The sequence below is a fragment of the Salmo trutta genome, chromosome 3, assembly GCF_901001165.1.
Source record: "Salmo trutta chromosome 3, fSalTru1.1, whole genome shotgun sequence".
In the NCBI taxonomy this organism is placed as follows: Eukaryota; Metazoa; Chordata; class Actinopteri; order Salmoniformes; family Salmonidae; genus Salmo; species Salmo trutta.
Genome location: NC_042959.1, coordinates 32179648 through 32204309, shown reverse-complemented (window position 1 = coordinate 32204309; position 24662 = coordinate 32179648). Strand labels below are relative to the sequence as shown.

General features: G+C 44.8%; 1 protein-coding gene across 1 annotated transcript; it reads right to left on the bottom strand.

The window, feature by feature from the left end:
* Positions 1–3781: 3781 nt before the first annotated feature.
* LOC115173097 (gelsolin-related protein of 125 kDa) lies at positions 3782–15078 on the bottom strand. The gene is made up of 8 exons (XM_029731050.1): positions 14983–15078; positions 13927–14112; positions 12590–12778; positions 11791–11967; positions 11369–11510; positions 9065–9765; positions 8061–8211; positions 3782–5652 (listed from the first exon to the last, which is right to left on the bottom strand). The coding sequence occupies exons 1-8, from the start codon at positions 15076–15078 to the stop codon at positions 4655–4657; spliced, it is 2640 nt and encodes an 879-aa protein (XP_029586910.1). The 3' UTR covers positions 3782–4654.
* Between the last annotated feature and the right edge of the window lie 9584 nt (positions 15079–24662).

Here is a 24662-nt window from a genome sequence, read left to right as displayed (position 1 = left end):
TCCTTGGGAGCAATTTCCAAATGCCTGACGGTACCACGTTCATCTGTACAAACAATAGTACACAAGTATAAACACCTTGGGACCACGCAGCCATCATACCGCTCATAATGGAGATGTGTTCTGTCTCCTAGAGATGAACGTACTTTGGTGCAAAAAGTGCAACTCAATCCCAGAACAACAGCAAAGTACCTTGTGAAGATGCTGATGCTGGAGAAAACAGGTACAAAAGTATCTATATCCACAGTCAAACGAGTCCTATAATCGACATAACCTGAAACGCCGCTCAGCAAGGAAGAAGCCACTGCTCCAAAAAAGCCAGACTACGGTTTGCAACTGCACATGGGGACAAAGATCGTACTTTTTGGAGAAATGTCCTCTGGTCTGATGAAACAAAAATAGAACTGTTTGGCCATAATGACCATCGTTATGTTTGGAGGAAAAAGGGGGATGCTTGTAAGCCGAAGAACACCATCCCAACTGTGAAGAACGGGGGTGGCAGCATCATGTTGTGGGGGTGCTTTGCTGCAGGAGGGACTGGTGCACTTCACAAAATAGATGGCATCATGAGGAATGAAATGTATGTGGATATATTGAAGCAACATCTCAAGACATCAGTCAGGAAGTTAAAGCTTGGTTGCAAATGGGTCTTCCAAATGGACAATGACCCCAAGCATACTTCCAAAGTTGTGGCAAAATGGCTTATGGACAACAAAGTCAAGGCATTGGAGTGGCCATCACAAAGCCCTGACCTCAATCCTATAGAAAATTTGTGGGCAGAACTGAAAAAGCGTGTGCAAGCAAGGAGGCCTACAAACCTGACTCAGTTACACCAGCTCTGTCAGGAGGAATGGGCCAAAATTCACCCAACTTATTGTGGGAAGCTTGTGGAAGGCTACCCAAAACGTTTGACCCAAGTTAAATAATTTAAAGGCAATGCTACCAAATACTAATTGAGTGTATGTAAACTTCTGACCCACTGGGAATGTGATGAAAGAAATAAAAGCTGAAATAAATCAGTCTCTCTACTATTATTCTGACATTTCACAATCCTAAAATAAAGTGGTGATCCAAACTGACCTAAGACAGGGAATTTTACGTGGATTAAATGTCAGGAATTGTGAAAAACTGAGTTTAAATGCCTTTTGCTAAGGTGTATTTAAACTTCCGACTTCAACTGTATATACAGTGGCAAGAAAAAGTATGTGAACCCTTTGGAATTACCTGGATTTCCGCATAAATTGGTCATCAAATTTGATCTGATCTTCATCTAAGTCGCAACAATAGACAAACGTTATATTTTATTTAAGTAGACAAGTCAGTTAAGAACAAATTCTTATTTTACAATGACGGCCTAGGTACAGTGGGTTAACTGCCTTGTTCAGGGGCAGAACGACAGATTTTTACCTTGTCAGCTCAGGGATTCGATCTAGCAACCTTTCGGTTACTGGCTCAACGCTCTAACGACTAGGCTACCTGCTGCCCCAAATGTAGTGTGCTTAAACTAATAACACACAAATTATTGTATTTTTCTTGTCTATATTGAATACATCATTTAAACATTCACAGTGTAGGTTGGAATATGTATTTGAACCCCAAGGCTAATGACTTCTGCAAAAGCTAATTGGAGTCAGGAGTCAGCTAACCTGGAGTCAAATCAATGAGACGGAGATGTTGATTAGAGCTGCCTTGCCCTTTAAAAAAACACTCACAAAATTTGAGTTTGCTATTCACAAGAAGCATTGCCTGATGTGAACCATGCCTCGAACAAAAGAGATCTTAGAAGACTTAAGATTAAGAATTGTTGACTTGCACAAAGCTGGAAAGGGATACGAAAGTATCTCTAAAAGTCTTGATGTTCATCAGTCCACGGTAAGACAAATTGTCTATAAATTGAGAAAGCACTGTTGCTACTCTTCCTAGGAATGGTCATCCTGCAAAGATGACTGCAAGAGCACGGCGCAGAATGCTACATTTTTTAAAATTGTACCTTTATTTAACAAGGCAAGTCAGTTAAGAACAAATTCTTATTTACAGTGATGGCCTAGGAACAGTGGGTTAACTACCTTGTTCAGGGGCAGAACGACAGATTTTTACCTTGTCAGCTCAGGGATTCGTTCTAGCAACCTTCGGTTACTGGCCCAACGCTCTGACCACTAGGCTACCTGCCGCCCCAGGTAGTCTTGTTCTTCTTAACTTCAATGAGGTTAAGAAGAATCCTAGAGTGTCAGCCAAAGACTTACAGAAATCTCTGGAACATGCTAACATCTCTGTTGACGAGTCTACAATTCGTAAAACACTAAACAAGAATGGTGTTCATGGGAGGACACCACGGAAGAAGCCACTGCGGTTAAAAAAAACATTGCTGCACGTCTGAAGTTTGCAAAAGTGCACCTGGATGTTCCACAGCACTACTGGCAAAATATTCTGTGGACAGTTGAAGCTACAGTTGAGTTGTTTGGAAGGAACACACAACACTGTTTGGAGAAAAAGGCACAGCACACCAACATCAAAACCTCATCCCCACTGAAGAGTATGGTGGAGGGAGTATCATGGTGTGGGGCTGCTTTGCTGCCTCAGGACCTTGACAGCTTACTATCATCGACAGAAAAATGAATTCCAAAGTTTATCAAGACAATTTGCAGGAGAATGTTAGGCTATCTGTCCGCCGATTTAAGCGGGTGATGCAACAGGACAACGACCCACAACACAGAAGTAAACCAACAACAGAAAAGCTTCAACAGAAGAAAATACGCATTCTGGAGTGGCCCAGTCAGAGTCCTGACCTCAACCCAATTGAGATGCTGCGGCATGACCTCGAGAGCAGTTCACACCAGACATCCCAAGAATATTGCTGAACTTTTGCAGTTTTGTAAAGAGGAATGGTCCAAAATCCCTCCTGACCGTTGTGCAGGTCTAATCCGCAACTACAGAAAACGTTTGGTTGAGGTTATTGCTGCCAAAGGAGGGTCAACCAGTTATTAAAGCCAAAGATTCACATACGTTGTCACAACGTCCACAGAAGGTGGCGCCTCTCTCCGGTCGGGCGGTGCTCGGCGGTCGTCGTCGCCGGCCTACTAGCTGCCACCGATCCATGTTTCGGTGTCTGTTAGTTATGTCTGTTTTTTGTCTGCACCTGTTCCTTGTTTGTAATTAGGGGGGTTATTTAGTTTGTCTGTTTTTTGAGGGTATTTGTGCGGGATTGTTGCTTGTTATGTTTTACGTTGTGGCCAGGATATATATATATATATATATATATTAGACTACGCCGCGTACTATTTAGGTTTTAGGGTTGCCGGGCTGCGCCCCGTCAATTTTGGATTTTGGAGCTGTTCTCCTGCCATATTGGGACTCTGCACCCTGCCTTGTTGCGGCATTTTGTTTATGGATTATTAAATGTTTTGTTCAACGGACCTCCGTCTCCTGCGCTTGACTTCACCCCTTTTCCTGCCATCGAAACGTGACATACGTTTTCCACCCTGCACTGTGAATGTTTACACAGTGTGTTCAGTAAAGACATCATTGTTTGTGTGTTAGTTTAAGCAGACTGTGTTTGTCTATTGTTGTGACCTAGATGAAGATCAGATCAAATTTTATGACCAATTTATGCAGAAATCCAGGTATTCCCAAAGGGTTCACATACTTCTTCTTGCTACTGTATATTCCTATGGTCTGTTTGTAATGCAGCAGAGCTATAGCTCTTCACTGTACCCCTCTTACTCAAACTCCCAGAAGCCAATACTGTCTTTGTAGTGGCCCTCTGAAGACTAACTCATCAAAAGGCTTTTTTTTTCTCTGAGGGAGTGTTAACAATGAGTTATACTGCCCACACCACGTCTCTCTGTAGTCATGTGATTAGGCATCTAATGTTCTAAAATAAAACAGAACCAGTAACTCCCCGCAGCGCGAACGCACGCTGGGGAACCAGTCCCACCATCTTCAGTGGGATTGAAGAGAAGCACTCTTCTCTGGAGACAGAGCGAGGCAGAGACAGTTTAGAGAACATGGCCAACGGGGGTGGTGCCCCCTGCTATATATGGTGGGGTCAACCCGTTAACGAGCGCGCTCATTTTTCCCCCAACATGTAAGCTGCGAGACCTTCCATGTTTGAGTCCCTGTGCACTCTGGCATCGTTTACGAGAGACAGCGAGGGATGTTTGGCGCTCTGTAACACGGCAGGGCCATGAATCACCTGAACTCTTACGGGAATCAGAGCTATGACAACATACACTAGCCTGTGCTAAGACACAGGCAGATGCCTCGCTGCTGCTGCTGCAAAAAAAAACACTCCTCGTCTCCATTTTAATGTCGATCTGAAGTCCATTTTTTTTTTATTAACATTACCACGCCTCATTACGTGATGATTTGTTTGACTAATGTGTCAATGCCATTTATTTCATTGTTTATGTACTGTACTAACATTCCTCCCTATTGCTGTCCTCCCGGTCGGTTTTTAATCTGTATAAAACGTTTGTGAAAGAAATGCCTTTTTAATAACGAGTGGGTTACTGGCTGCTTTCTACTCTTTGTGTACAAAAGGAGAAATAAAATTTGTATTTGTTACACAGAACGTCTGCTGGTGTTGTGTGTGTATGCCTCAAGCGATGATCCTGAATTGAATTGATACTTAATGATCATATCAATGCCAGAGTATCCTTCATTTCTTTTTCTTGTGTTTACGCTTGGACTTGAAAGACGGATTTCCTGTCGAGACCCCAGATTTGGTGTGGCTCGCCCCCTCCGATGGACACGGCTGTTCGTCAGAACGCTTTCCCTCTGATTTACTCCCGTCATTCATTTTGCTTTCCTCTGCCTCTCCTTTGTTGGGTCTGTTGCTCTGTGTGTCTAACCTGACTCTCTCCTCGGCGACCTCTGAAAGTACCTCTGTGGCCTGTGGGTTAGGGAGGTCAGCGGTGGCTAATGGACTCCTATTGGTCGATTCGGATTGAATGGCTTTGCTTCTTGTACTCTCATTGGTGCCTTTGTTCCCTGTGCTTCCCTTGGTTACTTCCTGTGCGGTAGTTAAGTGACATTTGCCCTTTTTCACAGCCTTATCCTTCCCTGATCTCTCTGTAGCTACATTATCTCTGCCTTCATTGGTCTGTGCCATATCTGTCTCTTTATCTCCTGCTCTATTAACTACCCCCGCCTGTCCATCTCTCTCTACCTCTACACTCGCTCTTCTTTTCCCACTATCCTTCTCCACTCCCCCACTACCTCCCTCTTTCTCAGCAATGGCTGCTTTCTCCGCACTCTTCGCACTCCCCTCCTCTCCTTTTCCCTCTGGCTTCTTCTCCTCTCTCACTCCATCACTACCTCCCTCTTTTACAGTCTCCCCCGCTTCCCCTTCTTTCTGAACGCTCCCCTCTACTTTTTTCTCCTCTTGAAACTTCACTGTCTTCTTTACTTTCCTGGCTTTGGTCTTGGCCTTGGTGCCCTCGAGGCCCCACTTTTCCTCTGTAGCTTCCCAGTAGTTCTTCTTGTCGAGGATGTGCTTGTTCCGGAGGTTCTCGCCCAGCCTCTTCATCTCCTGATTGACGATGGGCTTGAACCTGGGCTCCAGACGCTCCACCTTCTGGAAGTCATTCCTGGCCTCCTCCTCGTTGCACAGAGCCGAGTGGGCTCTGGCCCGCTGGTACACTGCCTTGAAGTTATCTACAGATAGATAAAGAGAGGGAGGGAGGTAGAGGAGGGAGAGAAACAGGAGGGAGAGAAACAGGGTATAGTAGAGGAATATATTTGTAGAGGGAAAGAGATGGAAGAGAGACATAGAAAGAAGTAAGGAGGGACATTGAGAGAGGAGAAGAAGCAGGGAGAACAAAGGAGAGAAATGAATTAGAGAGAGGGAGATTAGAAGAGACAGGGAGAGGGAGACAGAGACAGTAAAAGATGTGCCGTTAGACAGTGAGTGATAGGAGATAGACCAAAAAAAGTGGGTGAGAGAGAAATGGAGAGAACATGAAAAATACAAAGGGAGTGAGAGAAAAGAGAGAGTTAAGGAGAAGGCTATGATCAGTAGCATATCACATCTACTCTGCGATAAATAATTCAGGTAAAAAGAAAACAACAAATTTCACTCCTGACTGTTGTGTTAAGAGCACAGTACCAACGAAGAACCACAATAATGGAGAATGATGCAAGTGGGTTTTGAAACTTCCAGAAAAAAAGGGAGAGCGAAAGATTGAAAAATGAAGTCGGGGAGCAACACAAGGGTGAGGTCCGCATAAGGACAAGCATTTGTACTACAGATGTCGAGCATTCAACTCCAAAACAGAGCCCAGCTAGCACATAACGTTCTGAGAACCATATGTTTCTTAGAGCGTGGTTGTCCTATGGTTACTTTGCATACAACCTTCCCACAACTTTCTGGGAATGGTGCAGGATAGTTATTTTCTTGGTATTTCATTACTTTAACAGAATATTTCCTAAAAGTTCAAACATGGTTACATTTCATTTCAATTTTGATAATGTTCCAGAAATGTTCTCCAACTGGTTTGACACTGGGAATGTTCGCAAATAGTTCCGAGATCATTAAGAAACAACGTTCTTCTGTGGGAATTTCAGTACTTCAGCATAATGTTTCCTCATGGTTCTATTTAAAGTCATGTTTTCAAATTGTTCCAGAATGTTAAGAAACGTTTTTCTGTGGGAATTTCAGCATAACGTTTCTTATAGGTTTCCTCATGCTTCTATTTAAAGTCATGTTTTCATTGTTCCGAGAACGTTAAAACGTTCCATAAAAACCAAAAGAAAATAGTTGTAACGTTCAGAGAACGTTATAAGAATGTTATTTAAAAACATACACATTCCGTTCTCAGCTTCAACAAAACTCTCCATCCTCTATCTTGTTAAGTATGTTCAGGTGTGCCCACTAGTTGGCCACACCTGATCTTAATGAGTGCTTGATTCCTTTGAAATGTGGTCTATGTGAGTAGACGAAAATGAACAGCTTTGTATGCATAAAAAAGCATGGCATTTTAGCTCCATCCTGGTGGCGCAGTGGACTAATTCCATGGATAGAGAGCAGAAGAGTATAGGTTTGAATCTCACTGATGCTGTGTTACAATAAAAAATGTGTTTTCCCATGAATAATGCCTATCTGTGCTTGGAGTTCAAAAAAAGTTAACCCAAAATAAGCTAGCAGTGTTATCTGGTCCTGTGTGGCTCAGTTGGTAGAGCATGGTGTTTGCAACGCCAGGGTTGTGGGTTCGGTTCCCACGGGGGACCAGTATGGATAAAAAAAATGTATGAAATGTATGCATTCACTACTGTAAGTTGCTCTGGATAAGAGCGTCTGCTAAAAGACTAAAATGTAAAAAAATGTTATTAAAAGTCTTATTGAAACATTCAGTGAAAATGTTAAGGAAGTTATTCAAAAACCTCCAAATAACCAATAATTTCTGTTCTCAGAGCGTTAATAAAACCTCCCTGGAAAACTTTCAAGGAACCAGAGAAAACATTATCAGAATCTCCCTGCAACCTAAAAATAAACATTCCCAGAACAGGTGAAATATTCACTTCTGATCTCAGAACGTTTAAAAAACGTTCCGTTTTACGGGTCAGAAAACGTATTGCTTCGTTCCCACAACCAATGTAAAACCAAAAACATATTTTCCCACAACTTCCAAGGAATCAAATGTGCTAGCTGGGGTAAGTGTATCTTTTTTATTTGAAAGATTCTTTCCCACTGATATGAAAGATAAGTTCCATATGTTTCGAAGGCCGTTTCGCATGCAATGATTATTGACGTTTCTAAACTTTAAAACAGAGTGTCTTGATTGTAGTTTACATGGTCCCACCTGTAAGCGGTGCTCTGACAACCCTTGGGATAAAGCAGAATGCCTTGGGTTCTCGAGAGCAATGGCAGCTGCTTCTCAACCATGAGAATAAGAGATGTAGGGAAGAGAGAGAGAGTGGGATAAAAATGTATAATGGGGGTGAGGGGGAAGAGAGAGGAAGACCGAGAGAGAGGTGGGGAGAGGAAAGATACGAAGAGACAGAGACAGAGGAAGAGAAAGGCAGACAGAGAAAAAGAAAGGTAGTGTGTGTGTGTGAGAAAGTACCTCTGTGTTTCTTGAGCAGCTTGGTGTTGAGCGCCACCACTTCCTGGTAGTCCCTGAGCTCCAGCAGACACTGGCTGAGGTTGAGAGTGATCGGCACACGGACCTTCTCCAGAGAGTCCCAGTCCTCCCTCCTGTCTTTATAGCACACCTCCTGCACAGGGAGATGGAGGGAGAAAGAGAGGGGGGGATAGCCAGAGGGAGTGGAGAAAGGGACAGGAAGGGAGAAGGAGAGGGGGAGAAAGAGAGGAAGGGGGAAAGAGAGCAGTAGATGGAGGGGAGAGAGAGGAATTGGAAGAGACGAAGAGAGATACATGGAGGAAAGTGGGATAGAGGGGAATGACAGAGTAGGAGTTAGAGAAAGAGATGCTTGGGTGAGCGCTGTCACTCTAAGATCTCCAAGGGTCTCGCTCTGTTATTTTTAGCTCTCCTCTTCGTGTTCCTGTTCTATTCTGCCAGTGTACCTTCAGTCCTATAGCCTTGCTCTTCTCTCTTCAGTGGAGTGGCAACAATGCAAAATGCATAGAGCCTGTGAGAGGCCAAGAACCAATGGCTCTTATGTAACAGGTATCATAGAGGAGTCTTCTTGAGGCGCTTGCACACTGCTCAAACAATGACCAACAAACTCCAACATTCCAAAGTTGGCAGTTGTATGTTCAAAAGATTATCCAAAACACAAACATTACCCAACAAATGTCCTATTGCCTTCCTTTATTGTCATTCTTAGCTATTTCATAACAACGTTTTATTTCCAGCCTGTCATTCCAATAAATAATTATTTTATCTCTGTATTATCAGTATCTCTGACGTTCAACAGCTGTGACCGCTAGATTAATTGGTTGTTTCACACTGAATGAAGACCTAACACCGAATGAACACACCCATGAATGAATGAACATTCCACTATTGAAATGAACACACTATTGAAAGAAAACACCATTGAATGAACTGACAACTGAACAAAATAACATACCATTGAATGAAGCTGCCAATTAATGGACACTAACCTTGTTTTGAATGAAATCCACGTACTCCAGAGCCTCCTTGAACTTTGTTGTGGCCTCGCTGTATTTCTGTTCTGTAAGCAGGAAGTTACCCTCCTTTTCCAGGAACATGATGTGTCGTAATTTCTGCTGCCAGTCCATTCCCTCTATCACAGGCAGAGCACTCTGATTGGTCTCTGGCTGGGTTTCCGTGGTGCTCTCTGTCCTCTTATTGGCTGTTTCATCCTTCATTGTAGCCTGATTGGCAGTTCTATCCTTCACTTTAGCCTTATCCTTCACTGTAGCAGTAATGGTTGTTCCATCCTTCTCTATAGCCTTTTTCCACCCTGTCTCATTCTGCTTGTCATCCTTGACATCTTTCACTTCCTCTTTGGAAGAGGCTGAGTTATCTTTGCTTTTCTCCTTATCTTTCACCTTGGTCACTGTGCTCTCACCATCCTTCTCTTTCTTGCCCTCTTCATCTTCCTTCTCCTCTTCCTCTTTCTTCCCCTCTTTTTCCTCTTGCTCCAGGCAGTTCCAGTATTTCTCCTTCTCCTCCCAGTATTTCTCCTTCAGTCTATCAGCGAGGAACCTGAGCTCTTTGTGCACCAGAGGGGCCAGAGTGATGTCCAGGTGGGCCACCATGTTGAAGTCTCTCTTGGCCTCCTTCTCGTTCCACACTGCAGCATGGGCCTTGGCCCTCTTGTAATATGCCTTGACACAGTCTGTGGGAGGGAGGGAGGGAGGGTGGAGAAACAGAGACACAGCGAGAGCGAGAGAGCGATATTCATCAATATTCACTACCATCTTTGAAAGTAAGGCTTCATTAGACTGGATGCGCTAGTGTAGTGACACTAACCAATACACAGTAGCTAAGATTTCCATTTTTACTCATCTAGGGCTGTGCATGCTTGAAAATGACATCTCCAATCACTGTATTTTCTTATCAGCGGAGAACACGGCATAGAGAGAAAAGATACCCGCTTAGGGTGAGTGAGTGAGTGAGTGAGTGAGTGAGTGAGTATAATATTTCAATAGAAAAACGAGAGGCCCCCTGACTCAGGCTCCCTGTCTCAGAACACGCACACCACCTAATCCTGTTTCTCTGAGGAGCGGAGATGAGTGGGCTGCAGTGACTGGTTTAGATCCCCATTGATGGCTTTCCTCTCCTCTTCTCATTTCCTCTCCATTTCATCCCCACTCCCCTCAAAATCTTTCATTCTGCCAACATTTAAATTGATTTCTTCATAGCCTCTGGGAATAACCGAGCCGGTGCGCCACGGAGAACCTTCACCGACTCAGAGTCCCTCTCAGAAAGAAGATGTCTCCCAGGTGGAAGGAAGGAGGGATGGTGGAGATGCTAATGAAAGGTTGAATGCCAGGTTGGAAGTGATAGAGACGACAAGATAACAATGACAAGAGCAAAGAGGCTCTGGAGAGAGTGAGAAGGGGAAAAGGAGGGGAGAAGAGAGTGTAGAATAGGAGAGGGTGGCGAGGGGTGCCGTGGTCTAAGACACTGCCTCTCAGTGCAAGAGGCGTCACTACGGTCCCTGGCTCGAATCCAGGCTAAATCACATCCGGCCGTAATTGGGAGTCCCATAGAGCGGCGCACAATTGGCCCAGCATCATCCGGGTTTGGCCGGGGTAGGCCGTGATTGTAAATAAGAATGTGTTCCTAACTGACTTGCCTAGTTAAATAAAGGTTAAATAAAATAAATACAAATAAGAGGAAAGGACAGAGAGGAGAGGAGATGCTCTCATCGAATGAGATGAGAGGAAGTCAGTCTCTCTCTCGCTCATATAAGGCAGCCATCGCTATAAGTTGAAGCAGAGGAACAGAACAGAGAGTGAAGACAAAAACAGCCTATGGACAGTGTCTCAGGGTCCAGTCATGGGGCACTGAGCTACGTACATGTCAGAATGGGGACTCCTTGAGGATTGTGGAGACACACATAGAAGGCAGCACAGCGCTAATCCCTGAATCAAGCAGAAACGTATGTCAACTGCAGTGCACACCAAATCAGACTTCAGGACAGGAAGTGAAGGTGTCAGTAATGTTGCTGAAGAAACAGCTGGCTTGCACACGCAAAAAGGGCTATACAAAGAATATAGGCAGTAAACGTGAAAAGACAGACAAGTATTATTCTACATTTTTTGGGACAATCATCACTGTTGTCCATCATGCTCCAACTCCAACTAATGACTCCCATTAAAAAAAAGATTCGCTCAATACGTAATTGTTGGATACAAAACCCGGGATTGCATGATTGTTTGTTTGTATTTGTGCCTGCATGTGTGTGTGTATATCATTATGTGTGTGTGTGTTACCTTTGTGTTTGTGTATCAGGTCACTGGTATGCTCCAGAACCTCATAGTACTCCTCCAGCTCCAACATGCACTGGCAGTAGTTCAACACTAGGGGGGTGATGAGCCTGTCCACGGCTATGTAGTCCTCATCACCTGGCATCTCCTACAGGTGGGAAATGAGTGTCTGTGACCCGTTTCTTCATCATGTTGACATTATCCCTCCCTCCCTCCTCATGTTGTATGTCATGGATGCTCTCCCTCTTTCTCCCTTCATTTACTTCCCATCACATCCCCCTTCGCTCCCTACACTTATCTTTTCCAATCCCTCCCTCCATGCCCCCTTTCTTTCACTCGTCGTAACCTTCTCTCCTGTTATTTTCTCTCCCTCCATCCCGACCATATCCTTACTCATCTCCTTACTCCCTTTCCCTCCCTCCTCTCACCTTGGACAGTACAATCCGGAGTAGCACCACAGCTTCCTGGTACTTCTTGGCAGCCTCTCTGAAGTGCCCCTGTCGGACCAGCGCATTGCCCTGCAGGTGGAGCGAGGGCACTTCCTTCATCTTCTCATCCTTGTCCATTATCCACGACTCCCGCTTGTACGAGAAGGGGTCTCCCACCTGGGGAGATCAGGGGCGACAGGCAGAACAAATGTAAAAAGTCATCCAGGGTCTGGTTCATTCAGACACACGGCAACAAAATCTTCTGCAACGGAAACTGGACAAGACCTGTTAGTCCCTCCCTGTTTTCTTCTGTTTGGTGCCAACTGAACACAACCCACCTCCACTTGGCTGAGGATTGAATGTGTTGCCTTTAACTCCGCTAGTCCCCCTGGTGGTTAGCGGCTGGTTACATAAACCGTTTCGTTTGGGAATTGAGTGGTTGTGGTAGGATGAGCTGTTGTTTGTTGGAGACAGAGAGAGAGAAGGCTGTGTTTGGAGTCGGCTTGTAATGTAACGGGTGGAAATGATTGTCTGGAGGTTTGTTTGTGGGCGCCGAGATGTGTTTGTTTGGACAGATGTGTGTGAGTGACGTAGGTGTGTTGCTGTTCACACTGGGAGATGTTTTCATAAACTGAGGGGTGTGTACTTCTAATGGAGTAAGTGTATAACCACTGGTGCATGTGGTTCTCCTCTTCCTGCAACTCCTCCCCAGGTCTTTAATGTAAATGTCACTGTCAACTTACCAGGTCAGTGAAGGGTTAATAACTAAAACGATGACGATAGTGTAACAGCTTGTTACCTGAATGAGCTCCATGATGAAGATCAGTGCCTGAGGTGTCCTCATCAGTTCATCCAGCTCAGGCCAGCCAGTAGTGTTGTAGTGGAACATGTTCCCCATGCCACACGTGTGCCTCTGGCCCTCTAGGGGGTCCTTGCCCTGGGCAATCAGCCTCATCCCTTTGGACACGATAGGGTACAAGCCTGTGTGCTGAGATGGGAAAAGACACCACTATGACTCAAATAGAGTCAGAGGGACAAACCAACGTGGCCTCAGAGCAATTTCATATTATTCTGTATGTAAATCCGAGACACTCTAGTATGATATGTTGTTACATTTCATTCTGTATGGTATGTGTTCATTTGTGGATGTCCATCATCCATCTTGTATGATATGTTACGAATTTGCAAAACGGATGATATGTCACGAATTCCAATTTGTTCTAATTATTAGAATCAGGTGTGCTAGATTAGGGTTGGAGCGAAACGTACAGGACGGCAGCTCTCCGGGAACAGGGTTGAGGAGCCCTGCTCTAAGGGTTAGGTTAGGAGTTAGGTTAATGGGTTAAGGTTAGGGGAAGGGTTAGTTAAAAGGGTTAAGGTTAGGGGAAGGGTTAGCTAACATGCTAGGTAGTTGCAAAAACGCTGAAGTTGCCTGTGAGGATTCAAACACACAACCTTTGGGTTGCTAAATGTTCGCGTTATACGCCCACCCCTCCACCCCGACCAACCACCCTTCTTTCGTTTTTGCTTTAGGTAGCCTTCTATCTTACGTAACCATACCAAACGTAACATACAGTATCATACTCATTTGAGTGTCCTGGATTTACGTTTATTATGTTATGTCTAGTCTATGAGAGTAGGCTGCACAAACACACACACACACACACACACACACAAAAACAACAACTCCGTTGTGACACAAATGGAGTCCATTTGAGAAACAAACACGCACAATATCGATGTGACTAAAATAGACTCCGAAGTACTTTTTCACCTCACCCCTGCAGGTTGCTGAACTAGAGGCCCTAAACTAACGAATCACAAGCACCATTTGACTTGCAAATGTTTGCTATTCTTTGCTTTTCCCAGAAGGAGAAATAGAGAAATTGTTGCAGACAAAAAGATTTCTCTGTTTTAGTTTTTAATTGTGTACGTAGGAGGCCACCAGAGGTAGGTTCGTCTGCAGACGTGTGAGGAGAGCAAAGCTTCCTCCGCCACTCCAGTGAACACTAATTACCAGACAATTTGGGGTCCCTGGATCTCCTGACTCTCGCCTCTGTTTTGCATTGGGAGGTGGAGACGTCTGTGTGTGTCTATTTGTGTGTGTGTGTGTGTTTAATTGGTCCCTGGACTCACAACGGCATCGCACCAGAACTCGGACACCTCTCCGATCCTCATGGAGGTCAGCAGCGTCTCCCACACCTCCATCTTGAACATCTTCCCCACAAAGATCTCCATTGGCACCTTGGCTTTGGCTTTACGACTGTCGTCAATCACCGTGCGCTCAAAGTTGTCCAACAGCGTCTGGAAGTGGAACACCAGCTTGGATGGAGAGGAGGGAAGGGACGGATATAGAAAGAGTGGGGATTAACTGCGGTCATATGTTCCAGAGCTTTCCATTGTCAACACACACACACACACACGCACTTGCACCTACACATACATAGTGTCGTATGGTGTGTGTTCGTGTGTGTTGGGGGGTGTCTGGACTCTGGCTGACCCTCTGCTCCACTCTGTGTGTGTTGGGTATGCTATGGCCCTAACCTTCTTTTGCTCTCTTTTAACTGGAGTCATTTGTTTGAGGCTTGCGACAGAATGGGAGCAACACAGAACACAGCTGTTGAATGGGCCAGATATTCATGTCATTGTCCAGGAAAATGTTAGTCATCGTTGGACTCCAGACCTGGGGCCTTATGGCTGGACATGATCAGGTGATGTGTGTGTGTGTGTGTGTGTGTGTGTGTGGTTAGGAGACGTCATCAGCACCACAAAGCCTATGCATGAACACACTGATCCGTGACTGTTCAATCCCCACAGATGCCAATACGCCGTGTAGCAATTGTGTTGACCCAATGTTCGCGGTGTGTTACACCCAGATACAGAATATTTTACTCCCTCGCATGAATTATTCTAATCGAGGTGGGCAGAGAGATACTCTGAAAATGCACATCGCTCTGTAAAGTATTAATTGCTACACAACGCTAATTATACATTGCATCATTTCCTCCACACATGAAACCCTAGGCATATCTAGAGTTCAGCGGTTTCTGAAATGGAAACCTGTTCCCTATATAGGAGACTACTTTTGAACCACAGCCCTACACAGGCCCTGGTCAAAAGGTACTGCCCTATACAAGAAATAGGATGCAATCACAGACGCACACGGTCATGTCCCAGGGTGTTATGTCTTACCTTGGTCCCCGGTGGAAAGTGGGGCATTGGGCCCTTCCCTCCGGCCAGAATCTTCTTCTTGACCCCTGGATAGTTCAGCAGGTACGTCTCCTCCATTTTAGCTACCAAACTTCCTTTTCTCTATAAACTGTGGGTAGGTAAAAAGGTGTGTTTTAAACCCTGGGGCTACACTGCAGGCTCTGGGGAAGAAGCAGCAGTGTGTGTCTTTAGACTCTCTCGCCTGCTCTCCCTAATTAGTCTAGTGAGGAGGGAGTGTGTTGGCGTCCTGAGGCAGCCCGGTGCAGTCCTCCTGCTCTCTGACAGATGGCTAGATTACCAGGGTTTGAAGATGGCCACTTTAATCTGGGCATGCTTATCCCTACCCTGCCCCCCAAAATCCTCAGAATAATCCCCTGTAAGAAGTTGAAGAGGTGGGTGACCAGAGGAACATGTGAGGGAGAGGCAGAGAGAGATCACTGTGGAAGAAAATCTTTCTAGAAGGTAGGAAGGTAATCCTCGAGGACGTGGGAGACCATTGTCTACTCAACAGGGGTTGATGACTAACTACTCTGCCTCTGTAATTGGTATGGTCAGACTCAGTGGTTTCCATTCCTAGGTCAAATGAGGTGAGACAGTGTTGATCTGTCACTAGGAAATGTCAAACACAAACGATTCAATGGTTTAACAAAGAGTTTATTTACAGAGATCTACCAACCTATTAAATAAAATAGGAAGAATACAAAAACAGGAAACTGAATCCTCCAACAAGTCCATGATGTCTGGAGGCAAAAGGGAAAATATATAATGGAATGAAACAGTATGTAAAAGAGGGCTCTTTCAGTGGTGGCAGATGCTTCTTCTCTATTCCCCAGTCGGTCTCACAGCACCCATTTGACACTTGGCTGCCCCCTGGTGGTCACTTGGGTCACTTCTCGATCAGCGAGTCCAGCTGCTCCTGAAGCGAGGCCAGCTGTTGGAGCAGAGATTGGGAGGGTTGATTGATGCCTAATGCCCGGGTGTAATTAGTAGGCTAAGTGGATAATGATTAACACGTCTTCCAACATTATTCCTTTTCCATTCATTTGTCAATACAAACAGCAAAACAAGCTGATGTGAAGACAGAGACACGACTTGAATACAGATCCTTGGACTGGTGTTAAGAGTCCTTGACAATTCCAGTTAAGATTGATTTAGATTGAGTCAAAAGAATTGACTTAGAAATCAAAGAGAACCCTCGCCATTGGATGTGCAAGGATGTTCAGTTGCTAGATGAAGACAATGGCAGTTCAATAAAGTGCTTCTTATAAAACAAAATGTGTTTTGGTGTGCTTGTTCGTCTATTCAATTCAAGCATCTTAATTTGCACTGTAATGTAGCGACACTATACTTTCCCCTTTGCATTCCTTTATAGAAAATTCTGCTTAATACCAAATGAAATGATCAATCATAACCAACAGAAGCATATAAACTGATGTGGTTTTAAAATGGACCTTCCTGTCTTGCTCAGCCAACCTTACCTGCTCCATCTCTCCTCCTGATAAATGACTTCATTGAGCAGAGCCTGATAGCGGTTGTGCTAAATAAGAGCGGAGTTTAGTCCGTCTCGGCATTAGACAGTTCCCTTAGCTTGTTTTGATGTTCGAAGTTGGAGCCTGCCGTTGTGCCGTTGTGCCGTTGCTCGTGGTGAGCGTGTCTTTCACCTGACAGAAAGGCCATTTGGAATGGCAGTCAGATGCCCATGACCTTTTCCTGTGGCTGGGACAGTAATGGTGAAAGATAGAGAATTCAGCCAGGCGAGGCCAGCCGAGCAGAGAGCTGAAAAGTCTTGGTAAAACAAGCCGAGGCTGCCCGTGTCTCACACGTTTAAATCTGCCCCGAAGAGCTGTTGGTGGAACTATGAATTTTTATGTTTTTCCCCCCCCCCGTGAGGAACGCACAAAGGGCTGATGGCAGAAATGTAATATTTATGCCTTCTAAAAAAATTACATCTTCAAGTTGCCCTGCGGTCGGAGTTTGGGAAGTTTGACACGCAGTAGTTTAGAGTTGTTATATTCCACATAAATACTTCTCCCTCCGAGGTTGCGTCAGTGGGTGGGTGTGTGTGTGTGTCTGTATGTATGTATGTGTGTGCGCGTTTGCGTGAAAGAGTACAAGACTTCTTTTTGAAGGCCTATATGAAATCAGTCTGTGGTCATCTCACTCTGCTATATGACTCAAATGTCATGTAAAAGTTGTGTCTATAGCTGACTTTCTGCACCTGGTTTTCCACCTTCATGATGAGGAGGTCCTTCTGTTGTTTCTTGCGGGCGCCCGTCTCCTTCAGCTTGGCCTTCACACCGTCTACCTGCACCTGGTACTCCATCACTACAGGAGGAGGCACAGAATAACCATTTACAGCGTCGGGTTTCCTCAAAACACACAGGTTTCTCAACAGCTGAATGGATCCGAGAGTATTCCTCATCTCCACTCTTAATATCTACACTGAGTGAAAGCAATAAGCTGGACATGTGTCATTTTGATCCTCTTTAAGATGCGTATGAAGCAGGGAAAGGAAACGTTAAAAGGTGACAACTTGTATGGAGATTCAACCCACTGACTCTTCCGCACACAGCAGCACCAAGACACGGCCATTTGCTACACGCCAACTGAAATTGAATAAACCAACAAGGGCCTCTGACTTGCACAAATCAGAACGCACAAAGGACATGCTTCCTTCTTCCATCAAAACACGTGGCAATCAGGTAGTTTGCCTCCAGGAATCAGCAGTATTAAACAATAACGAAGTATACTCCCCCGGCCCGTTTCGGTGAAAAGCTGAGTGATGGGGCTGGAGAAATGTAACCACGCTCGAATTCATGGAGCTATGGATGCAAGGACTGACCATCCATGTTATCAAAATGAACATGTTTAGGGGCTACATAGTGTTTGTTTACATTTACTTTGTTTACAAACATTGGAGTAAACCAAGCTTATGTTTTGGGTTCCAGTGGGGTATGACATTGGAACTAAGCTTGTTTATCAGTGATATTCTTCAAGAATCAATGGGTGAATCAATACAGTGCCTTCAGAAAGTATTCAGACCCCTTACATTTTTTTTACATTTTCTTATGTTACAGCCTTATACTAAAATCGATTAAATCGTCGTCGTTGCCCCCCCTCAATCTACTCACAATAACCCATAATGACAAAGCTAAAACATATGTTGTTGGAAATTGTTTTTAAGTTATAAAAAAATGTAAGTATCATTTAAATAAGTATTCAGACCCTTTACTCAGTACTTTGTTGAAGCACTTTTGGCAGCAATTACAGCCTCGACTTCTTGGGTATGATGCTACAAGCTTGGCACACCTGTATTTGGGGGGTTTCTCCCATTCTTCTCTGCAGATACTCTCAAGCTCTGTCAGGTTGGATGGGGAGCGTTGCTGCACAGCTATTTTCAGAGTCTCTCCAGAGATGTTCGATCGGGTTCAAGTCCAGGCTCTAGCTGAGCCACTCAAGGACATTCAGAGACTTGTCCCGAAGCCACTCCTGCATTGTCTTGGCTGTGTGCTTAGGGTCGTTGTCCTGTTGGAAGGTGAACCTTCGGCCCAGTCTGAGGTCCTGAGCAGGTTCTCTGTACTTTGCTCCGTTCATCTTTGCCTCGATCCTGACTAGTCTCCCAGTCCCTGCCGCCGAAAAACATCCCCACAGCCTTATGCTGCCACCACCATACTTCACGAAGGGATGGTGCCAGCTTTCCTCCAGATGTGGAGCCTGGCATTCAGGCCAAAGAGTTCAATCTTGGTTTCATCAGACCAGAGAATCTTGTTTATCGTGGTCTAAGAGTCTTTAGGTCGCTTTTGGCAAACTCCAAGCGTGCCGTCATGTGCCTTTTACTGAGGAATGGCTTCCGTCTGGCCACTCTACCATAAAGGCCTGATTGGCGGAGTGCTGCAGAGATGGTTGTCCTTCTGGAAGGTTCTCCCATCTCCACACAGGAACTCTAGAGCTCTGTCAGTCAGAGTGACCATTGGGTTCTTGGTCACCTCCCTGACCAAGGCCTTTCTCCCCGATTCCTCAGTTTAATACATTTGAAAAAAAAATCTAAAAACCTGTTTTCACTTTGTCATTATGGGGTATTGTGTGTAGATTGCTGAGGATTTATTTTTAATAAGGCTGTAACGTAACAAATTGTGGAAAAAGTCAAGGGGTCTGAATACTTTACGAAGGCGCTGTATATCCAGCAATAGGCCAATTTAAAGTGAATCCAACACCAGGCCCAGGCTGAGGTTAATGTTAGCTGTCTGTTCTCTGGCCCACATTGGCTCTCATTAGTAGGGAGATGGCCTGAAAACACATTACGTGGAATCCGTTGAATTCAATCAAAGAATATTGATTTAAAAAAAAAACGTGCTACAGATATCATGGGCTCCTCATTAAAGACACCAGTTTCACAGGCATGTGTGTGGACAGCCACAGCCAGACTTTGACCCATTAAAAGAGGCAGGCCCCACAACAGATTAACGGAAAGCTGCGGGACTAGGGTGCAGCATTAGCTGTGTGACGGACAGCTCCATGTGAGCCAGTGAAGGTGCACCGAGCTGTCAGAGAGACAGAGAGCTAGCCCAGCTGTGACTGAACCAGGCTGCAGGAGGAGAGAGAGAGCGAGAGCGAGAGAGAGAGAGAGAGAGCACCTGTCAGTCTTCTGAGTGGGGAGATAACTGGAGATGAAGGGATGGAGACGTCTGTCTGACCTAGAAAACTCAGTCTTACTCTAACTTAAGCTCATTTGTGTAGGGTATTGCCGTCCTCCATTTTGACAAGGGGTACATATAGAGTGGTTAATGTGATTTGATGTCCGATCTTTTTGTCTGTCCTCGGGCGGTGCTTCTGTTCTGAAATTACGCCCACATATCAGCCCCCCCACCCCCGCTCATCCTCTTCTCACATTGGCTGCTATTCCAATAACGTAGACAGATAATTCTGATAGGTGCCGCGTTGATACCAATTACAAGACAATCACTCTCCTGTTAGAATAGATATGAAAATGTTATTGCCAAGGAACATTTTGTTGCCAAAATGGAGACAGGATGCCAACGTCTGAATATGTACGGCTGCAATCCCCTCTCTCTCTCTCTCTCTCTCCCCCCCTTCCATCTGTTTAAATTATAATTTTTTCCTGTTTTCAGTGTTCTTACCACTCTCCACCAACAAAACAGTCTTCCCAGTAGGACAGTTATGGACCCACTAGGGCCTACTGTACTGTGCTGGGAGTGGGACAGTGTAAGGCTATGTGACATACCGTTTGTTCCAACTTCTGTTTGGGTGTTGTTGGGGGGGGAAATGGTTATGTTACAGTCTAATTCTTTATAAATGTTGAAGTACTATACTTACTGTACGTACTGGAGTGGAAAAACACTTGTTTAACTTAGTTGCGTAGGCCTTGAGAACTGATTAGAACCTGGTCTTGTTTGACAATGGTTTAAAGAAGTGGAGCCAAGTCCCGCTCTCTCGTCTAACCTTGCCTCCCGTCAGGAGAGGCAAGCAGCTCCTCGTGTAGAGGTATATAATGACTGTGAATCCGTAACCTTTGAGTTCCTCTCCGGTTTATCCTGTGTGATCTCCCTTGCAATTGCTTGAATAAACTCTTATTAACTGGATAATGAGCTCTGCCTGATCCTTGGAACGAGTTTTCCTCAACAGTGGGGTGGCTCTCAGGTGGTGGGAGAGTGGAACGTGTTAAGGCTCTCATTTCAAACATCAGCCACATATTGAATACATGTATTACGTTAACTGTGAGCCACTCTGTATGGAACCAAAGCATCTGCTAGATGACAATATCAAAGTATTATGCGAGAGGAGCTTCTTTTGCCCACTTCCATGGTGCTTACCAGAGGAGCCATGCCCCATCTGATGAGTCCAGGTTGACCAGACGGCCTTTGCTGTCTGCCTCCTTGGTCTCATCCTCGGCTATCACCACCCAGCCTGAACACCAGGTCAGGGAAACATTGTACACCAAACACTACCTCGCTGCTTTCATTAAGTTATGTCATGTTCCAACTATTACAAACATACTGGCTTCGCTATGGGCCAACAATGATATATTAAAAGTTCCAGAGTCCACTTAAATCAACACTCAGGGAGCCGTTGATGCTGTACCCCAGGGGTAGGTAACCCTGGTCCTGGAGTGCTGCAGGCACTTCATGTCTTTGATTTAACCGACCTTGAAGACCAGGTGTCTTCAATTTAGTTGACCACTGAACTGATCAATTAGCTCAGTTGGTCAGGTGTGGTGCCTAGTTGGAACAAAATCCTGCAGCACACCAGGAACAGGGTTGCCTACCCCCTCGGTACCCTGTTCTGTGCTATTATTCTTTCCTGCTGCTTTATTGTTTCATTACAGTGCTAACACGAGAAGGTGTTGGTGCAGGGGACATTAAGACATTAGCAGGAGTCAGTTCAGGTGAGGCCCAGCAGAGCAGAGACTAGGCTCTCGCTGGTCTCTCAACGGCCACAGGCTGTCGTGTTTCATTAACGGCGTATGCCTTAGGCAGGTGTCTAACTCATTCTGCGGAGGGCCGAGCGTCTGTGGGTTTTTGCTCCACCCTTGTACTTGATTGATGAATTAAGGGCACTAAATCAGTAAAGAACTCCCCTCACCTGGGTGTCTTAGGTCTTAACCGAAAGGAAAAACCAAAAGCCCGCAGACACTACACCATCCATCCATGGAATGAGTTTGACACCCCTGATCCAAGGGATACTGATACTTAGGGACGGGTTGATACAGCATTAGAGAGTGGGTGTGGGATGTGAGGGTGAGCGAGTGTGTGTATATATATATATATATGTGTGTGTTTGCCCCAGTGCGTGAGATAAAAGGACACGGACACTAACGGTCTCTGCGTCAGTGCTTAGCAATCTCTTTACTTTCTCCACGTCGGGAGACTCGGTGTACTGCAGAGGAAATCAGATTACATTTACTTCTGGCCTCCAGACTACTGCACACCGCCTCGGCACACAACACTACTGCACGCACACACACACACACACACACACACACACACACACACACACACACACACACACACACTGCCCTCAGAGCGAACATCTGGCCATATGCCAGCAAACACATTTTGAATAAAACAGGGAGCCAAATCGATATGGCCCTGCACCTTAAAGATGATTTATTCAAAAGACAAAGTAGGAATCCTTTCTCTCATTCGCTCTCAGTCACTTGGATCAAAGCGTAGTTAGATTGCTTTTATACATATCTTTGGGGCAAATGAAGATAGGCCTTTATTTACACTGAAGAAAAATATAAACTCAACATGTAGAGTGTTGGTCCCATGTTTCATGAGCTGAAGTAAAAGATCCCAGAAATGTTCCATATGCACAAAAAGCCTATTTCTCTCAAATTTTGTACACAAATCTTAACATCCCTGTTAGCGAGAATTTCTCCTTGGCAAAGATAATCCATCCATCTGACAAGTATGGCATATCAAGAAGCTGATTAATGTGATCATTACACAGGTGTACCTTGTGCTGGGGGCAAAAGAAGGCCAATAAAATGTGCAGTTTTGTCACAACACAATGCCAGATGTCTCAAGTTGAGGGAACGTGCAATTGGCATGCTGACTGTAGGAATGTCCATCAGACCTGTTGCCAGAGAATTTAATGTTAATTTCTCTACCATAAGCCACCTCCAAGAGTATTTGGCAGTACGTCCAACCGGCCTCACAACCGCAGACCACGTGTATGGCGTCATGTGGGAAAGTGGGTTGCTGATGCCAACGTTGTGAACAGAATGCCCCATGGTGGCGGTGGGGTTATGGTATGGGCAGGCATAAGCTATGGATAATAAATACAATTGCATTTTATCGATGGCAATTTGAATGCACAGAGATACTGTATCGAGATCCTGAGGCCCATTGTTGTGCCATTCATCTGCTGCCATCACCTCACGGTTCAGCATGATAATGCACAGCCCCATGTCGTAAGGATCTGTACACAATTCCTAGACGCTGAAAATGTCCCAGTTCTTCCATGGTCTTCATACTCAGACATGTCACCAATTGAACATGTTTGGGATGATCTGGATTGACAGCGTGTTCCAGTTCCCACCAATATCCATCAACTTCGCCATTGAAGAAGGGTGGGCAACATTCCACTGACAGCCTGATCAACACTACGCGAAGGAGACGTGTCGTGCTGCATGAGGCAAAAGGTGGTCAAACCAGATACTGACCGGTTTTCCGATCCACGCCCCTACTTTTTTTTTTTTTAAGGTATCTGCTTCCAACAGATGCATATCTGTATTCCCAGTCATGTGAAATCCATTTATTTAATTTGACTGATTTCCTTATATGAACTGTAACTCAGTAAAATCTTTGAAATTGTTGCATGTTGTGTTTATATTTTTGTTCAGTATATATGTAAATCGTAGTTTACTTCCACTGCTGTTGCTACTTTTATGTTGTTTGAATAAAGGGCCTGGGACAAGATCCCGGCATCATCTTAAGAAAATATTCACGAGAAGAAGGGAGAGAGCGCTTAAGGGGAAACGAATGTCAGTAGCTCTCTCTTTTTTTTTAAAGTTAACAGCTCAATCAAAAAGCAAACTTCTAGACCTGCTGAGGCTTGAAGTTAAGTCTCGGCAGCCGGGCTACAAAGTGCTAAACTCAGCAGATTTCAATACAGAGGGGATATAGTTCTACTTACTGCCATGGTTCCACACAAAGTCCTTGACCTTGTCTTTGACCGTCTTCTTCTTGGGGTCTACAGTACCAGTGGGCTCCTCCAGGGGAGGGTAGAGGTCTCCATCCAAAGTGCACACCAGCATCTGCCGCACACAGAACAAGGTCAATGAATATCAGTTCATCATAAACCAAAGAAAAATCTACCTTTTAGAATGCTTGAAAAGTCTACAAAAAAAACCCGATAATATGCGAGGTCATTATCAATACAGAATAGAACGGTCTGAGTCATAGAGCAGACACTGCAGCTGTTGACAACTGGTCTATACACAATCCTACTCACTTCTATGAGCGCATCCTTCCTGTCTTCTAGAAGGACTGTTTTCACAAACTCTAGGATGCAGGACAGATCCACCAGTAGGGGATGGGTCCATTCTCACGATGCCATGGCAACCATCACCTGGAGAGGGAGAAGCATGTCATTTCACGCTTATGTCACAGTTGTTAGGGTTTAACCAACTATTTGTTAGCATAACCTATATAAAATAACAGAGCAGCTATGCTATAATAATAAGTATATAAACTATAGATCATTGAATACTGCTATATGTTAGAGGAAGTGGCTCATGTGATGGTGGGTCATGTGGACAGAATGCTGATGCTTTAAAACAGGGTTTTGCAAGAGCTTTTTGCTGAACAACAGCAAGAACAGAATATGGGTGAAAGGTATATGCAGGGGTGTAAGGGTTTTAGAGAACTGTGCATTGTGCAGTCACAAGATGAGACATCCGCCAGAGACAATAGCTACGCCAGGAAACAGGAGTGCTCTAGAGGTTGGGACCAACCTGCACGCCAACGATAGGCTGGAATAAGTCTAAACCATATTCTAGCCTCTACTATGACAGGCCCTCAAGGAGAGGGAACTAAGTCTGTCCAGTATTTAAGGAAGAACTTGTGATGTCATATCAGTTCTCTGTTTTGCCCTGCGTGGTGTTACAGTGAGCCCGTATATACGAAACAACATATTTA

Bases quoted from the DNA above. Each gene is read 5' to 3' on its own strand.
- LOC115173097 (XM_029731050.1), bottom strand. From the start codon at position 15,078: ATGGAGGAGACGTACCTGCTGAACTATCCAGGGGTCAAGAAGAAGATT. The intron at 14,113-14,982 runs GTAAGACATAAC...TCTCCATCCAAG, and splicing joins ACTTTCCACCGGGGACCAAG to CTGGTGTTCCACTTCCAGAC. The intron at 8,212-9,064 runs GTTAGTGTCCAT...CTCCCTGTGCAG, and splicing joins TGGATTTCATTCAAAACAAG to GAGGTGTGCTATAAAGACAG.